The sequence below is a fragment of the Ammodytes marinus genome (assembly GCF_949987685.1).
Source record: "Ammodytes marinus genome assembly, chromosome: 22".
Classification (NCBI taxonomy): Eukaryota; Metazoa; Chordata; class Actinopteri; order Uranoscopiformes; family Ammodytidae; genus Ammodytes; species Ammodytes marinus.
Genome location: NC_137226.1, coordinates 15,290,764 through 15,306,073, shown reverse-complemented (window position 1 = coordinate 15,306,073; position 15,310 = coordinate 15,290,764). Strand labels below are relative to the sequence as shown.

At 39.1% G+C, this 15,310-nt stretch overlaps 2 protein-coding genes across 2 annotated transcripts; both read right to left on the bottom strand.

Annotated features, from left to right (window-relative positions):
- Positions 1-2,583: 2,583 nt before the first annotated feature.
- On the bottom strand, positions 2,584-9,243 carry pyroxd1 (pyridine nucleotide-disulphide oxidoreductase domain 1). The gene is made up of 13 exons (XM_080051395.1): positions 8,924-9,243; positions 8,729-8,809; positions 8,379-8,498; positions 7,772-7,900; positions 7,435-7,508; positions 6,940-7,136; positions 6,311-6,408; positions 5,629-5,731; positions 5,411-5,526; positions 4,973-5,095; positions 4,519-4,656; positions 4,247-4,336; positions 2,584-2,909 (listed from the first exon to the last, which is right to left on the bottom strand). The coding sequence occupies exons 1-13, from the start codon at positions 8,999-9,001 to the stop codon at positions 2,751-2,753; spliced, it is 1,506 nt and encodes a 501-aa protein (XP_079907521.1). The 5' UTR covers positions 9,002-9,243; the 3' UTR covers positions 2,584-2,750.
- A 4,316-nt stretch (positions 9,244-13,559) lies between these two features.
- iapp (islet amyloid polypeptide) lies at positions 13,560-14,472 on the bottom strand (the record flags this gene model as incomplete). Its single annotated transcript, XM_080050747.1, has 3 exons — positions 13,560-13,734; positions 13,864-14,004; positions 14,393-14,472. 3 exons carry the CDS (start codon positions 14,470-14,472, stop codon positions 13,560-13,562), a joined length of 396 nt encoding a protein of 131 aa, XP_079906873.1.
- Between the last annotated feature and the right edge of the window lie 838 nt (positions 14,473-15,310).

The following is a 15,310-nucleotide window of genomic DNA, read 5'->3' as shown; positions in this document are numbered from 1 at the left end:
AATCGGCTTGAATGAAATGAGCTTTGTGTCCTGTCTGAGCGGTTTAAAAGTCAGAGCTGCGAGCGACTATTATATGGTGCGACATGGATAATATAAAATATTTGACAATTGTTCTCCTCTGTCCCTCTCTGCACTGCTAACACCAGTACCCAGTCTTATTTATGTAGTAGCCACATAGTGGAAAAGCTTATATCAACCTCAACAAAATACCTTTACCTTTGGTTTTATTGTAGCCTATAGGCTAGATAAGAACTGAATGACAGACAGAACAAGAACACGCAGATCTTTATCAAGGAGCGAAATAATTTTTTTGTGGGCTCATAGTCATCGTCTTATATGGCCATATAATTATTTCCACTGTCAATGACCAGTAGATATATTTTGCTGATTGATCTTAAACCTGCAGTGTGTAGAATGTTGGGTTTTATTTCCTAGCAGACTTTGTAGAAAATAATTATAATATCCATAAGTACATTTAATTTAGTGCATAATAGCTGAAAACAAATTTTAGAATTATTTTTCCCCCCTTAAAAAGGGTCCCATATATGTCCATATTTCTCCATACCTTGGACCAAGGCATTGCCGCCGCCATGTTGGAAGCGTCATGGTTGGAATGTCATCAGGTGCATTGTTTAGAATTTAGAATTGTTCTTGTGTCCTTGAAGGCCACTGTAGCTTCTGTTATTATTCAAAAGAGGTGGGGTTACCCAGGGAACGTTGCATTCTAAAACTTTCTAGAATTTTCTAGAACTTCTTGATGATGTCATATGCACTGCACCTTTAAACCGGCAGTGTGTAGAATTTTGGGTTTTATTTCATAGCAGATTTTGTACGTTAAATATAGTGCATAATAGCTGAAACAAATTTATAACTATTATTTTTTCCCTTAGAAAGGGTCTCATATATGTCCATATTTCTCCATACCTTGGACCAAGGCCTAGTCGCCGCCATTTTGGAAGTGTCATAGTTGGAATGTCATCAGGTGCATTGTTTAAAATTTTGAATTGTTCTTGTCCTTGAAGGCCACTGTAGCTTCTGTTATTGTTCAAGAGGGGTGGGATTACCCAGGGAGCGTTGCATTTTAGAACTTTCTAGAACTTTCTTGATGATGTCATATTACACACTGCACCTTTAAGATTCAAATATAAATCAAATTGTCATAGCAAAATTATTTCATGACATCTTACTATGTCATGAAATCATTTTGCAAGATTGAGGCACATTGCAACTTGCTAAATGGATGTGCAGCAACCAATTTATGGCTGTTTACAACAGCCTACCTAAGGAAACCCACCCATTGACCTCCCATGGAAGAGGCTTAGTCTAAATACACTTTGTGTCAGTGGTGACACAGCCGGTGTTTTTCCACTTTGACCATACATAAGCAGCCACGTGATGTCTGTTCTACGCAGGCATCTCATTCATGTCAGTTCAACTAGTTGCTCAGTAACAAACTGCATCAATACCATGAGATCATATTACACCCATTGTCCCACCCTCCATTCTAACAATCCAAAAGAGGCTTGAGTTTTATCTTGATACCATGTGCCACTATGGGCAGTGTACGTCCACCTTGTAAACAATGCCCTGCTCTCCACACACACACGCACACACACACAGACAGACACAGACAGACACACACACACACAGACAGACACAGACAGGTATAGGCACCCTTACACTAGTGAGTGCTGCCAAGTGCAAACAGTAAGTCATTTCCTGTGGCCACGGGGCAGCATCAGCTGAGCTAAATGGATGGTGTCATCATGCTCAGGCGGACCTTATCAGGAGTGGTTTGTCATTCATGTTTATTGCCCGTATTTCTACAGTCTGTTTCAAAGACTAGTGACATATTTCCTCAGTTGTAAATTAGGGAAAAATACTTTAACACGTCCCAATTTCCTCCTCGCTGCTAGTTTGCTTATCACAGTTATCTGCACTTTCCACACTTTGACACACTTGTTGAGCATAATGCTCAGCGAGTTAGAAGACAAGGTTGACATATAGTGAATGTTTTGTCAGCCAATGGGATGAGATAAATCAGTTGGGGCATGTCCCTGTTGGTTAACCACTGACCCAAAAAGCCCTTACCTATATACCTACAGGCAGAAATGGGGCGGTTGACTTTCTTTCAGTCGTTTAAAGTGTCTTTGTGGAGATAATTCTTTCCGCTTTACTTCTAATGTTTCTTGCACTTTCTAAAGTGGCTATTCAAATAGCAGCATCCCCAAGAGCAACAAATCCACTGAACAAAAGTATGCATTGTTCGAGTGTGATAATGTATATTGTTAGAACGCCTGTTGAGGCACGGGAGGAGCTACAGTGGCTGTTTAGGCGGAAATTTGATCAGGAGTCACAAGACAACTTGGCAACCAGAAGTGTTTTCTTTTTTTTTATACCACCAAGAAATAGCTGAACATATCTCATTCTTCTGAGTGAAAAAGTGTCAGTGTTTCATAGCTGCAAGTATTTCTGATTTAAGGATAAGAAGTGATGGATTTGCAATGCTTCTACAACTAAATGAAAACGCCTTTGCTAGAACATATCACTCAAGTTCTAAGTTATTTTTTGAAAATAATTTATTTTAAAGTAAAAGTATTTTCTTAAATAAACGTATAACTGCTTTGAAAAGGAAACAAGATCATCACTGATAATGCTTTATCAGGCAGCGACAAAAAATATGCGGCACAGCCTCTAGCGTGCGTGGACATGATAAGAAACCTTAGACGATGGCATCACAGCCGTCATTATCAATCGAAGTAGTCCTCTATATCGATGTTGGGGTTGAGCAGGTCCTCTCCATAGCGGGTCAGATCCATTTGGTTGAGGATCAAGTTCTCAAAAGTCTCCTCCAGGTCTGTTTCTCCAATCAGCACCGCTCCCACCATCCGGCCTCCACTGAGAACCACCTGGAACAGAGGAATTACAAGGGGACCTCCGTGAAAAAAATTATGCTTGACGTGTATGCAATGAAGTCATTATGACAATGATTGCAAGACATTTCTATATGCACTCCGTTTATATACAGTTTTAAAGTTAAACTTAGCCATTGGACAGCATGCTAGATGCCCCCCCCTCCAATCCTGCTCCTTCAGAAGCTGCACCCCCCTGACATGCCTTGCCTTAGCAACATCAGTCGTCACTAACTACCTGTCCTATAGCGTTGGTGTTACTAATGTCACAAACGCTGCTTGTAGCTTATTGGTTGGAGAAGCGTTGCCGGGCTAGCTCTCGCTCGCGCCGAATCAGTTTGTTTACATAGCCATTTACGGAGCCTGCACTGTGTATAAACACCAGACCTTTTCATCAGCGTACACACAGTACAGACAAGTAGTGGACCGGGAGGAGATAAGCGCTGATTTTGACAACAAGTGTTTGGGATAAGGTTCGCCGCCTCCACCTTTAACAGATAACTGATCTTGTTTCAGTTTTGGTTTCAGGAAAACATTGGTTCCTTTCACACCCACATACAATTTTTTTTAAATAGCATAGATACCAGTTAGCCTGGTCCAACCAGACCATCTACTTCATTTCATTTGTACAGAAGGTCTGGAACTGCCCTATTGGCAAACGTTCACTCACTTGGAGGCTGGTGTCTGTTGAAGTTTAAAACTATTGGATCTGCCCAGTTCCACTCAGCCAAGCAATCGCATAACGTTTGGTCGTGGCGTATGTCATGAGCCGGCTTCTGACGGTGCGTTCCAGTTGTACAGGGAACTCGGAAATTTCCTATTTCATATTGTAGTCTAAGGATCTACCGGTACCTGGCAACGGTAACTTGCTGGAGCCTAACGTTTAGTTATTTGGATGAGAACGGTTGTAGGCGTCCATACTTTCCCGAGCAGATGCACTGGAACACAGACAGGTCGGAACTCGGAACTACCAAGTCGGAAATTTCCGAGTTCCGAGTATAAAGGAACGCAGCATTCGCGCGCGACTTCGACGTCATCGTTCTCAGTCACTCGCTCTGTTCGCTGATTGGACCGCCAAAAGTCTGGCTGGAGAAGGAAGCCATGAATATACCGCAGCCCCAGACTGACTACTGAAGTGAAATGAAAATTGAGCGGAAGTAGGTAGGCGGGCGGTGCCAGGCTAGATACCAGTGCCGCTGGACCCTCAAATATGTCTAACATAAATCCAAACAACTTGAGACGTTTGACAGTGCTTTGACAGGCAATGCTTTGCTTCTACATACATTTGAACGGTTTGATACGTAACACACAAAGGATTAACACATTGTTTCTACCTTGATGTACTCCTGGCCTTTGGTACAGCGTAACAGAAGCTCCTGGTCCGGCCCCAGCCCCTGCCCATTAAACTTTCCCAGCAGTACCACCTGTGGAATGAGGAAGCTGTTTGAATGCAAAGCTCATGGTATAGGAGCCCAGAGGTAGAGACCAAAGGACACTAAATAGTACAGTCAAGTGACCGCGAAAGGTATGAGATAGCTATAATTTGCACAGTAGATGATTGATTGATTGATCCATTTCCCTCCCCCTGCAGTGACATGTCACGCACCTTGTAGTTGAAGAACTTGGTAATGTGCGAGAAGAGTTCGAAGCAGAAGTCCAGTTCTATGGGTTCTGACAGGACGTGTGCAGCCATGCAGCGGCCCACGTACCAGCCCATCTGACGGGCCTGTGTCCACAAACGCATCTGCACAAAACACACACACACACACAGGAAATATAAAACTGTTCTTCTAAAAACACTCTTCTTTAAACACCTTGAACAATCTGTCAACAGAGCAGGGAAACTCCTGCGGAATGCCACAGGAAGTGAAACAGGCCTGTTGACCTATATCGACCCAGTTCCGGAAAAAACTGACATGTGTGGGAATTATAGTGGTGCTGACTGACTGCACACTTAATATATCGTCAGATCTATTATAGTGTCCAAAGATGCAAAGCCTGAGGAATGGAATAAAAATGGCATCTTACTTGCGGGTGCAATGATTGGTCTGTCAGTTTACCTGCTGCCACAGCCGGCTGTGTTCCCAGCATGCAGTGCACACGTCTCCTGCTGCATACACGTCTGGCTCCGAAGTCATCATGTGGTCATCTACCTGGAGGCCACCATCATCTGCTAGGGCAAACTAAAACACATTAAACATAGGATCAATACTTTATGTTCACTAAGAAAGGATAAACATACTAAGTAATATGTAAACCCTTTACACTCATGATCCATCCTTTGGTGACATCTATTGACATTAAAATGTAGCTGATGAGAGCCTTGCAGTGTTTAAAATCTGTTCTACTGTTAAGCAATTGTCCACATTTGATCAGCACAGTTGGACAATAGTTATTTTTGTGACAAAATACAAAACATCACATAACATCAAAATATCATGAACATGTATCATGAACAACATATGAGCACAAGAGAGCTTGTTCCTCCTTTTCTTTACATTGTTGCCGTGCAGAAACGGCTCTGTGTTTGGCACGACACCGGTGGCGCTGACGACAAAATCGCAGCCAACGGTTTTGCCATTGGTCAGACGCACGTAAACTGGCCAGGACCCATCTGTGAGGGGAGAATAAAAAGAAGAATGAAAAATGAGGGGGAGTGGGGATAAAACAATAATGAAAAGAATAAGTCCGGAGCTCAAATGTGTCTGTTTCTCACCATTCTCAGTTCTGAGCCTTTGCTGTGGGGAATTGAGCAGCTCCTCTGAAGTGAAGATATTTTCCACCTCACACTGGTATTCCAGTGAAACTCTGCGGGACACCTGAGCATGAGCCAGCAGAGAGAAGAGGAGGAAAGGTATAACATTACACAAGGTCAATAAAGACAGATAGATCATGTATTTTATTTAGGGAAATTGAAGATATCTTGATCTGGAATTATGACTACACATAATCATATTGTAGTTATCTATCTTTATAGTCTAACAACTCCCACACAAGGACAACTATGACCGGGCAGAGAAGCCATAAGCCACGTCATGTTGACATGGTGTTTTCAGGATTGTACTTGGAAAGAAATCCAATGAATTGACCGAATCGTGTAAACCTGTTTTTCTCCAGTTATTGCATTACTAAAGTGCATGTTATCGTGTCAAATCATATTATTACCATTACCTGATTATTCCCAGTTATGGGATTGCGGTCATATAAACATTCTCGATTTTACTATATTTTCAGAGAGGTGTTTTTGCAATGAGGGCAGTGCAGGAATGTTTTCCATTTTAGCACAAATGTTCATAATGCAGAGATACAATTACCCTAAAATGGACACTGAAATGTGTCAAATTCTTCAGGATCAGCACAGGGCCGTTCATTAAAAAAGGTTGACTCGCTCATCTCACCTGCTCCGCTCCCTTTAGAACTATTCCTTCGTGCCAGTCTGGACCGAGAGCGCTGCCAGACTCTGTAGTACTGGAACAGTGTCCTCGTGCATTTCTGTCTGGACACATTCACACACATATAAGGAATTTGATGAACTTGGGACAGATTCTACTATTGAGGGTAAATGTAATGCCAACGTCAGGGCCATACTGGCAAAAGTAAGAAGGATATAATGGAAAATCTGTACGCAATTTAAGGTACTTTTAATAAAGAACATTATAAACTCACATTCATATAACAAAAGTACTTATTTTTCATATAACGACCGCTTTATAAGGCCTTGCCTGGAAAACATGTTTCTGACATTCAGTATTTATTTTATCCTACGAAAGGGCAATCAATAAATGTAAGACATTTGTAAAGAAATTCAACACTTTAAAGGCCTTAGTTTGAGAATATTAATAATAATAATAATAATAATAATAATAATAATAATAATAATAATAATAATAATAATAATAATAATAATAATAATAATTATTATTATTATTATTATTATTATCATTATTATGCTTTTCCGACCATGCGGGTATCCGGATTATTGTAGCATAAGAGAAGAAGTTTGAATTAAAATCAAACATTTAAAGACCTGCAGTGAAGGTCTGGGACTGTCCGGGTGCTGGTGTCTCTGTGGTGTAGCGGGTTCTCTTACAGGGGGCGGCTCTTTCCGGTTTGTCCGTCTCCAGTGACGGGATGAGGAATTGAGCCGCCCCGGCATCAAAGAAGGTGTTTCCTATGGCCTTGTCCTTCACAGCCCAGACCACCTCACAGCCCTCCACCTCAAACCTTTAGCACACAGAGCATGTTCAAACATGCAGAACAAGGCAGTGTCAATAACCCCTGAGCATGTTATGTAATGTTATGTAAGGGATTTTCATATAGGCTCTTGGAATAACATACACACTCAAATGGAAAAACATACACCACTTACATCTGGTTCCATTTAAGAAAATGTCTCAGATGAATACGAACACAATCACATTTTACCCAAAAAAGTGACACCGGAAATTTTAGTTTCAGTATTTTGGTTAGTAATTTATATTTATATATATCTATAATTATATAGTATTTATAGTTTACTTACACTAATTCCAGTGCAATCCCTCCGTTGCCGACAACAACAATTCTCTTTGCTTTACATAACCGCTTCTGAAATTCCTGAAAAACACATATAGAGGAAAAGCTGTCTGTGAGTGTCAATATTGATTTGAACCCAGACCTAGGAGGGTTATCAGTCCTATTGTTTTGACACTTCGTCGAATACCAGGACATAAGAGATTTTAGGATGTTTGTTTTCTTTGGACAAACTGCTTCTTGCTACTTTAAGTAGGCTATGTCTTATTACAAGGACTTGAGAAATTTCACACTCGCTTGTCAATAGCAACTCAAACATATAATTTGAGGGGGGGGGGAGGGTATACCTGGGCGCTGTCTGTGTCCCGTATCCCCAGCACGTACGGGTTGTCCTGGGTCAAGAGTTTGGGTCGGCCCCCGCTGCAGATACACAGCTTCTCGTAACCAAAAACACGGCCATCTGCAGTTTCCACAGTCTGAGAAAAGAAAGACCACTGATGAATAGTAATTCATTTTCACAGCAAGCTTTGTTTCTCTTTCTCTTTTCTTTCTTTTTTTGAATTTAGGGATTTGTTGATAAAACTGTTTCCCACATTTCTAATCAGTCTTTTTACACTGAACTGTAACCACATGTCCACAAGATGGCGATAGCAGACAGATGAAAAATCACCAAAAAGCCTTTATTGAAATATATTTTCAGAAAAAAACCTGTCTGATTTATTTTGAAATAATAATGTGTCATAATAATAAATTATATTATTATAAGCATTATAAACAAACAACTAATGGGGAATTACAGCAGTAAAATAGTGTGGCTTTTGTTACTGACAGTTACATAGTACATTTTACTATCACAACTTTCTATTAAATCTACCATGACCAAACTGGTAAAATATAAATACAAAATAATTGTGTTTGTACCTGTTTTTATTATACAATGCAAGAGCTACTTACATGTGATTTTGTGTGAAGGGACTTCACCGCAGAGTGGATGACAGTCAGGTTGGGAAATTTCTCCTCCAAAACACTGGCCAGTCGCTCCTCCACATCAAATTCTTCTAGTGTTTTGGACACCTGGCAAATAATAGCAGAGAGAAAAGACACAGACTATTCAGTGAAAATAACATGGAATAAACAGGTGATTGACAAATAGGTATAAACGAGGATGTTAAATAAAAGCAAGTTTTAATATCTAATGTTGGTGGATGACTCAAATGACATGCATCTTTTCATCATTGTTGTTAGTGTACATGCAAGATGGTGTATGTTTGTGTTTGCGTGTAATAACTCATCCTTCTCCAAACCTGTTTATAGTTTGTCACTGCCTTGATATGCTGGCCTGCAGTAATCAGAGCCATATCAGCACACGGAACCTGGGATGAAAGCTGTCAATAGAGATGCAGAATGAATGTTGGTACCTGCATGGCATGCATTATAGTAGCAAGCCTCCGTATTATTATGTTTGGACTTAATTGTGTTACTTATCAGTTCATGTTCACCTGCTCAACACACGTCACACCCGCGATCCCACCTCCCACGATCACAAACCTAAATGTTTTCTCCTTTTTACCTGCCATTCTCTTTCTAATTACTTTAAAAAGCTAAGCTAACGGCATCTAGCTAACACTAGCTCACTTGCATTTAGCGAAACATTGATTTGGTTAAACTGTCAACAGGCTGTAATATTCAATTTCTCTCTCGTCACGGACAAGTTGATCAACTAGAAAATGGTAAGAGTGTCAAAATTCCCTAAGACAATTCTTCTGAATGTTACCCGACCAACATTTAATTCAGCACATGACAACAGAGCACTGACTGAAACAACTTAACTTCCGTGTTTACAAGTAACTACGGCAAGTAGCACGGAACGTTTCTCAAACGCACAAAGTAAAAGAAGCACCTACTAAACAAAGGCATTTATTTAGGAGTCACGCGCGTTTGTGACACGATGTCTATGGAAGCAAGAAAGTAGTCAAGATACGTGGTAAGTAAGTATGTTTGCTTCGTGATACATTTTAGTGGAGGTATTGGTTCATTGCAATGATATGTAAATGGGACGGACAGGTAGGCCTATTCAATTCACAGGTATAATTAATTAGAAATGAAGAAAAATGTCTGCATTCCATTTACACTTACATTATAACAGAGCTATTGTACTTTTTTCACATACATTTGCTCAATCATAATATCTGCTGTGAAAACTGCTTATCAAATAGAGATAGGGTAGCCTAAGTGACTTTAAAAAGAGCCTGTATTTTTTTGTTGCACAGAACATTCCCTCCATCCGTCTACCCTGCCATCTAATTTGGGGCTGACCCTCTTTAGGACCATACTTATAGGCTATTAAATACACAGTTTTTTTCTGTCGGCATAAAACAAAATGTTGATATTTTTTGTATTGCTAGGCTACTTCTATAGGCCTAACAGTCAATTATCTCCCTGTGTCACCACTATAGCCTATGTAGACATTGTTAAAAGCAAAAATTCTTGTTTTTATTTACTCTATAGCCAAATAAATCACTACATTTGTGAGTTTGTCACTACTACTTTTTTTCAAAGAGCATTTTTATGAACACAAATCAGATACAGTGAATTCTAAATACTGAATAGCCTTTAATATAAAAGGTGTTTCTATATTATGTATGCCAGTTGTATATGTAGAATATGTGCAGCATATTCCATGTGTTAGAAAATCTGACAATTAAACAATATTATATTATTAATAGCAAGAAATATTATAGGCCTTATAGAAAAAGCTGAAAGGTAAACTAACCTTTTTAAAAGGTAAACTACCCTTTTTAAAAGGGTAACTACTCTTTTTTTGTGTACCTTATTGTAAAGTGTTACCAGCTGATTTATTGTTATCTTCTTAGCTAATGTATAAAAAGGTGTAGGCCTAGATCAGTTTTCCTGTGAGAGCAGGTTAAAGTCCTTTGTTTGGAAATTTCTGCTGGCAGGGCAACTCTCTTGTTTATATGTGATATATGTTTACCTCTATATTTAATGTCAGATAGTAATGTGGTCAGCAGGTCATGATTCAGATCTAAAATTCCATTAAAACATTCATCGGGTGTCATTACTGCAGGCATAAACAACTCCCCACCAGATGAACAGTTGAAGTACAGTGCCATTTGTGATTTTACATGAGGCAATCGACAGATCTTGACACCGTCCCTGTTCTCTGTCAGGGTGTTTTGGCGGATAATGGGCCGCATTGTTTTCGGATTCATCAGCAAAAGCCGGCACTTGTTCTATTTTCGAAAAACCTTTTATGCCGGTGTTAACCATGCATGGGAGTATTGATGTCAGCGTCTGAGATGATCGGGTCACTGGTAATCAAACGCAGGTTAATGTTGTGCGTCATACCTTCCCTCTTGATTTGCATTACTTTACCCTGAATAACCCCCTCCCCATTTCAGGAAGGCAACACATGAACATATGAATACAGTACTGTGATCACAGAGCACCACACAAAGCAATTTGGGGTTTCAATATAAAAACTGTGACTGTAGTAGACTTATTTTTCATTGATAAAAACCCCTTCTGGATGTGAATGTGGATATTTTTGTGGGCCCCCCTTGACCATTTTGTTGAATTCATGCTACTTTTGAAATTAACCAAGCATTTTTACTCTACTTAAAAGCCAACCAAATGCCATTTTACACTAATTAAATTAAATTCGATTGGCAGCCTTCATTAAATGCAAAGGAGTTTGATTAACTAAAAGGACAAGGCCTTTGTGTTACATACCAATTAAATTAATTATTTAACTGGGAAATCGGTTGTAACAATAAACAATACAATTCACATTCACAGTCTACCATAGAAGATGTTTGCCCTTAACTATTGTGCAACGGTGCACAGACACTAGACATTAGAACAACCACAACATGTACAACAACAACAGAGAAATATCACTGACATCGGAATTGTGGGTTACTCTCTCCACCCACACAGAGAGCTATTGACTCTGCACCTAATCTGTCTTGTCTCAATCACATGTATGACCTATGAATGAGCTATTTTAGCCTACATTGTAAACATGGACGTAACATTGATCGAAAGCCTGTTTTATTATTTATTTATTTCAGTCTGTAGCATGGGCTACATGTTTCCTTAGAATCCAAAGACCAAAATGTTACTTTATATTTAAATTTCATAATTGAATACATTCTTATTACCGGTAATAGTTTTTCAACTTGTGATTGTCAAAAATGTAAATGTTCAGGAAATAATTCATGCAGGAAAACATAGCGTGTTTGTTAGCGTTTGTTTTTTTGATAAAATAATGGTTTGACCTTTATCTCATTTGCCTTCTTGCGTGTCTTTTTCTACTACTAGCTGTTAGCTTTGTGTATCCTAGCATTAAGACTGTAATTGGGCGAAACAGCTTGGCCCTGATCAGAGGACAGAGAAAAGAGCTAAATTTGAACGAATAGAAAGCGACACCAAGCAGATAGGGAGAGGAAGTGTTTCTGGGTTCCCCGGACTCTATAACACAACATTAAAAACATACCACGATCTCGGAAGTAATGTAATACCTGACGAAATGTCAGATCGGACTGACAATGACAACACAGTATTATTAATATGCTCATATTTATACCACAATAGGCAATGGATCATTATTTATTGGGATAAACCAAGCAACTCCATGTAAAATCAAACATCCATTAGCAGCACCCCTATACAACCAGAAAGGAATGATCCCTGTTTCATAATCAAATTTTTAAGCTTTTCGACTGTGAAATTGGCAGTCGAATCTGGCTATTTCGATCACATTTTTTAAATAGTCCACTATCGATAGTGGAATCAGTCTGCCTTTTTTAAATCTTGGCATAAAAGCAGATAGCATATTTCCCAAATTGTTGAACTGTTCCTGGAGGACAACATTAAAGCTCAGAATGAGTTTGGACCGAAACAGAAAAGACTCATTTCAGTAAGTATATGTTAACAGTGTTCATACCAAATGTGCAGGTCTTTTTGGCCTTTATGTTTCCAGGCAATGACTTCAGCATGTGGTATGATGGTCTATAGGTCAAGACCATCCAACTTATAGGGAGTAAGGCATTCCTCTTGGGTTACCAGTGGCAACTCCATGGGCAACTCCCAGCACATTGCACTATAGCATCTAATTAAAGGAATAGTTCAACTTTTTTTTAAAGCTTTTTGCCTCCGTCTCCGGCTCAAGAAAAGGCGACAGAAACCATTCCTGTAACTGTACATGCATTTTTGATTTAGAAATGCTTGTTGGGACTTGTTTATTTATCACGTTATATTGCACTTCCTGGTTTCTTTACAGTATGTATTTTGTTTTTAAATGGCAAATCCTGAAACAAAAAAAATAGTAGGCCTATGCAACATAATGTGGTAAATAAACAAGACCCACAACAAGCACGTAGGAACGTTTAGTGATGACTGAAACGTTTCTTGGGCCCTCCTTGGGATTTTTCTGAGTTCCTCCGCCAGGGTCAGGGGCTGACACCAGTTTGTAAACGCTGACATACTAAGAACTACATATAGGTTTGTGGAGCTAATATGCTTAATCATCTTTGTTTAAACTTGTTTGGCAATAGTTTGAATGTAACTTCCATTCATTTATATGAACAAGTTACGCACTATAGCTTTAAGTAGGATATGGAGAATCAAGTTGGAGGCTGATTCCCAAATCTTACATTATTAATTGTTGTCATGCGGAGTGTATTAGCTGATGATATATGCTAGTATCTCATAGCTGCTACATGCAGCTGTCACGATATGTAATAATGCGGCTTAAAATGCATGAAGATTTTTAAAAATATATTTTTCACAATTTTATTATCAAAATCCACAGATAATATTTATTTTACATGGCTTTACATATGATTTCTTTTATTTATTGTTTCATATATTTTGTGGAACAGCATTAACAGAGCCACAACACACAGAATGCCAGAAGAAGAAAAAATACTTTTAAAAACTTATACTGAATTTAATGATATAAATTAAAGGCACTATTTCTTAAAGGTTTATAAATTAAAAAAGAAAACTGTTCATCATCAACACCATCAGTGTCACCATTATACAACAATCATTGTAACATAAGATGTCTCTGGTTATATCATGGTAATGCTTGTGGAGCTTCCTCAGTCGGTGTTAGAGGGGCAGGAAGATGGGAGACTGCAGTAGGTCCCTCTTGCCGTAGGTCCCAGATCCCACATTGGTTGGTGCATAGACGGTACCAATAGTGTTACTGGAGCGTACCAGGAAGTCTGCTAGCCTTTGGGTGACGCAGGTGGCTGTGTTGCACTTCCTCTTCTGTATGTGGTGACTGGGTATAGGACAAGAGAAAGTACAGACACCGAGAGATGCACTGACGTCACAATAACAATCACAGATTTTCACAAATTTCATGTAATGATATTGTAATGCCATTGCTGGTTTTTGTTAATGCCATTACCTGTTCATATCTGTGAGCCCCCTTTGTGGCCGTGTTACAATGAAGTCCAGGAATGGGTTGGAGATTAGCCCGGGAGCTAACCAGCCGTCGCCATCCGCAAAAGCACTTTCCTGCTCGCTGGATGAGCTAGGACTGAAGTACCTGAATCACAGAGGGAGGGAAAAGGGCCAAACCATTTCACTGATAGCTGATGATATCCCCTTCAAAAGATTCACTAGTCCCGAAAGCACCAAGAAAAAGTGGCCACTTAGCGGCCCAATGAAGCACTTTACCCACAGACAAGCACAATTGTCTGTCACCTACAGCGTTATCAGGGCCATGCAGCTCTTCACACACATCATTACAACCCTTCATATCGTTCCATGATATTCAGCTGCTTGTCTGCTGACCTTAGGTTAAACTCCTGAAGGTTTCCCACTTGTTAGGACAATTATCAGTTAAGCTGGTGTTTGATCTGATATGATGAATGTTTAAGTCATTGCACTAACACCAAAGAGCTCATGGCTCTGCTTGTGTTCTACACACTTACCTGTGGCTTGGGGCAGTGGTAACGCAGCGCAGCAACACAAGCAGCATGAGGAGAAGCACAGGCACCCTCAGGTGATACATAGTGGTTACCTGGAGACACAGTAGACACAACAAAATTGGAATTATTTTTACGCAAGGCAAGTACCCAAACAAAATAATACAGAATTTGTTTTATTTGATTTTTGAATTTAAACTTTTTTAAACTACAAGATCTGGTCCTGCTTACCAATTACATGATCAGTACATATTTGTCAGAATTTTTCCAAATATAGTTAAAAAGAAATGTCCAGATAAAAGACTAGAAGCTAAGGAAATTCTGAATTTGAAGAGTCACCATAATTAGAAAAAAGAGAGGTATTTCAATATTCTATGAATCCATAATAATTCATGTACAGTTTAAATTAAAGTGCTGTGCTCAAGGATTCAGTGACAATAATTCCCAAGGACCTACGGATGCATTAACCCGTTCAACTCTGATGTAATTATTATTTATTTTCCTGCTGCCTAAGGCTTACAAATAGGGTTGCAATGCAACTAACAACTATTTCAGTTATCCATTAATCTGCCAATTATTTTCTTGATTAGTCAATTAATATTTTCAACAAAGAAATGTAAAAACTAACAAAAAAGTGCTTGCTTTGTTCGGCCGACAGTCCAAAACCAAGGATACTAAATAAGACAGAATAAGACAAAGGAACGTAACAAATCCTAACAAAGAGGCTGGATCTAGAAAATATTTAGCATTTTTGCTTCTATCTATCTATCTATCTATCTATCTATCTATCTATCTATCTATCTATCTATCTATCTATCTATCTATCTATCTATCTATCTATCTATCTATCTATCTATCTATCTATCTATCTATCTATCTATCTATCTATCTATCTATCTATCTATCTATCTATCGATGTTGAAA

What these genes read in the sequence shown, in the direction of transcription:
- pyroxd1 (XM_080051395.1), bottom strand. Translation starts at nt 9,001, where the DNA reads ATGGCAGGTAAAAAGGAGAAAACATTTAGGTTTGTGATCGTGGGAGGT. An exon ending in GGGATTGCACTGGAATTAGT is followed by an intron (nt 7,137 to 7,434) that starts GTAAGTAAACTA and finishes TGTGTGCTAAAG; the next exon opens with GTTTGAGGTGGAGGGCTGTG. An exon ending in TTCTAAAGGGAGCGGAGCAG is followed by an intron (nt 5,732 to 6,310) that starts GTGAGATGAGCG and finishes GCTCATGCTCAG; the next exon opens with GTGTCCCGCAGAGTTTCACT.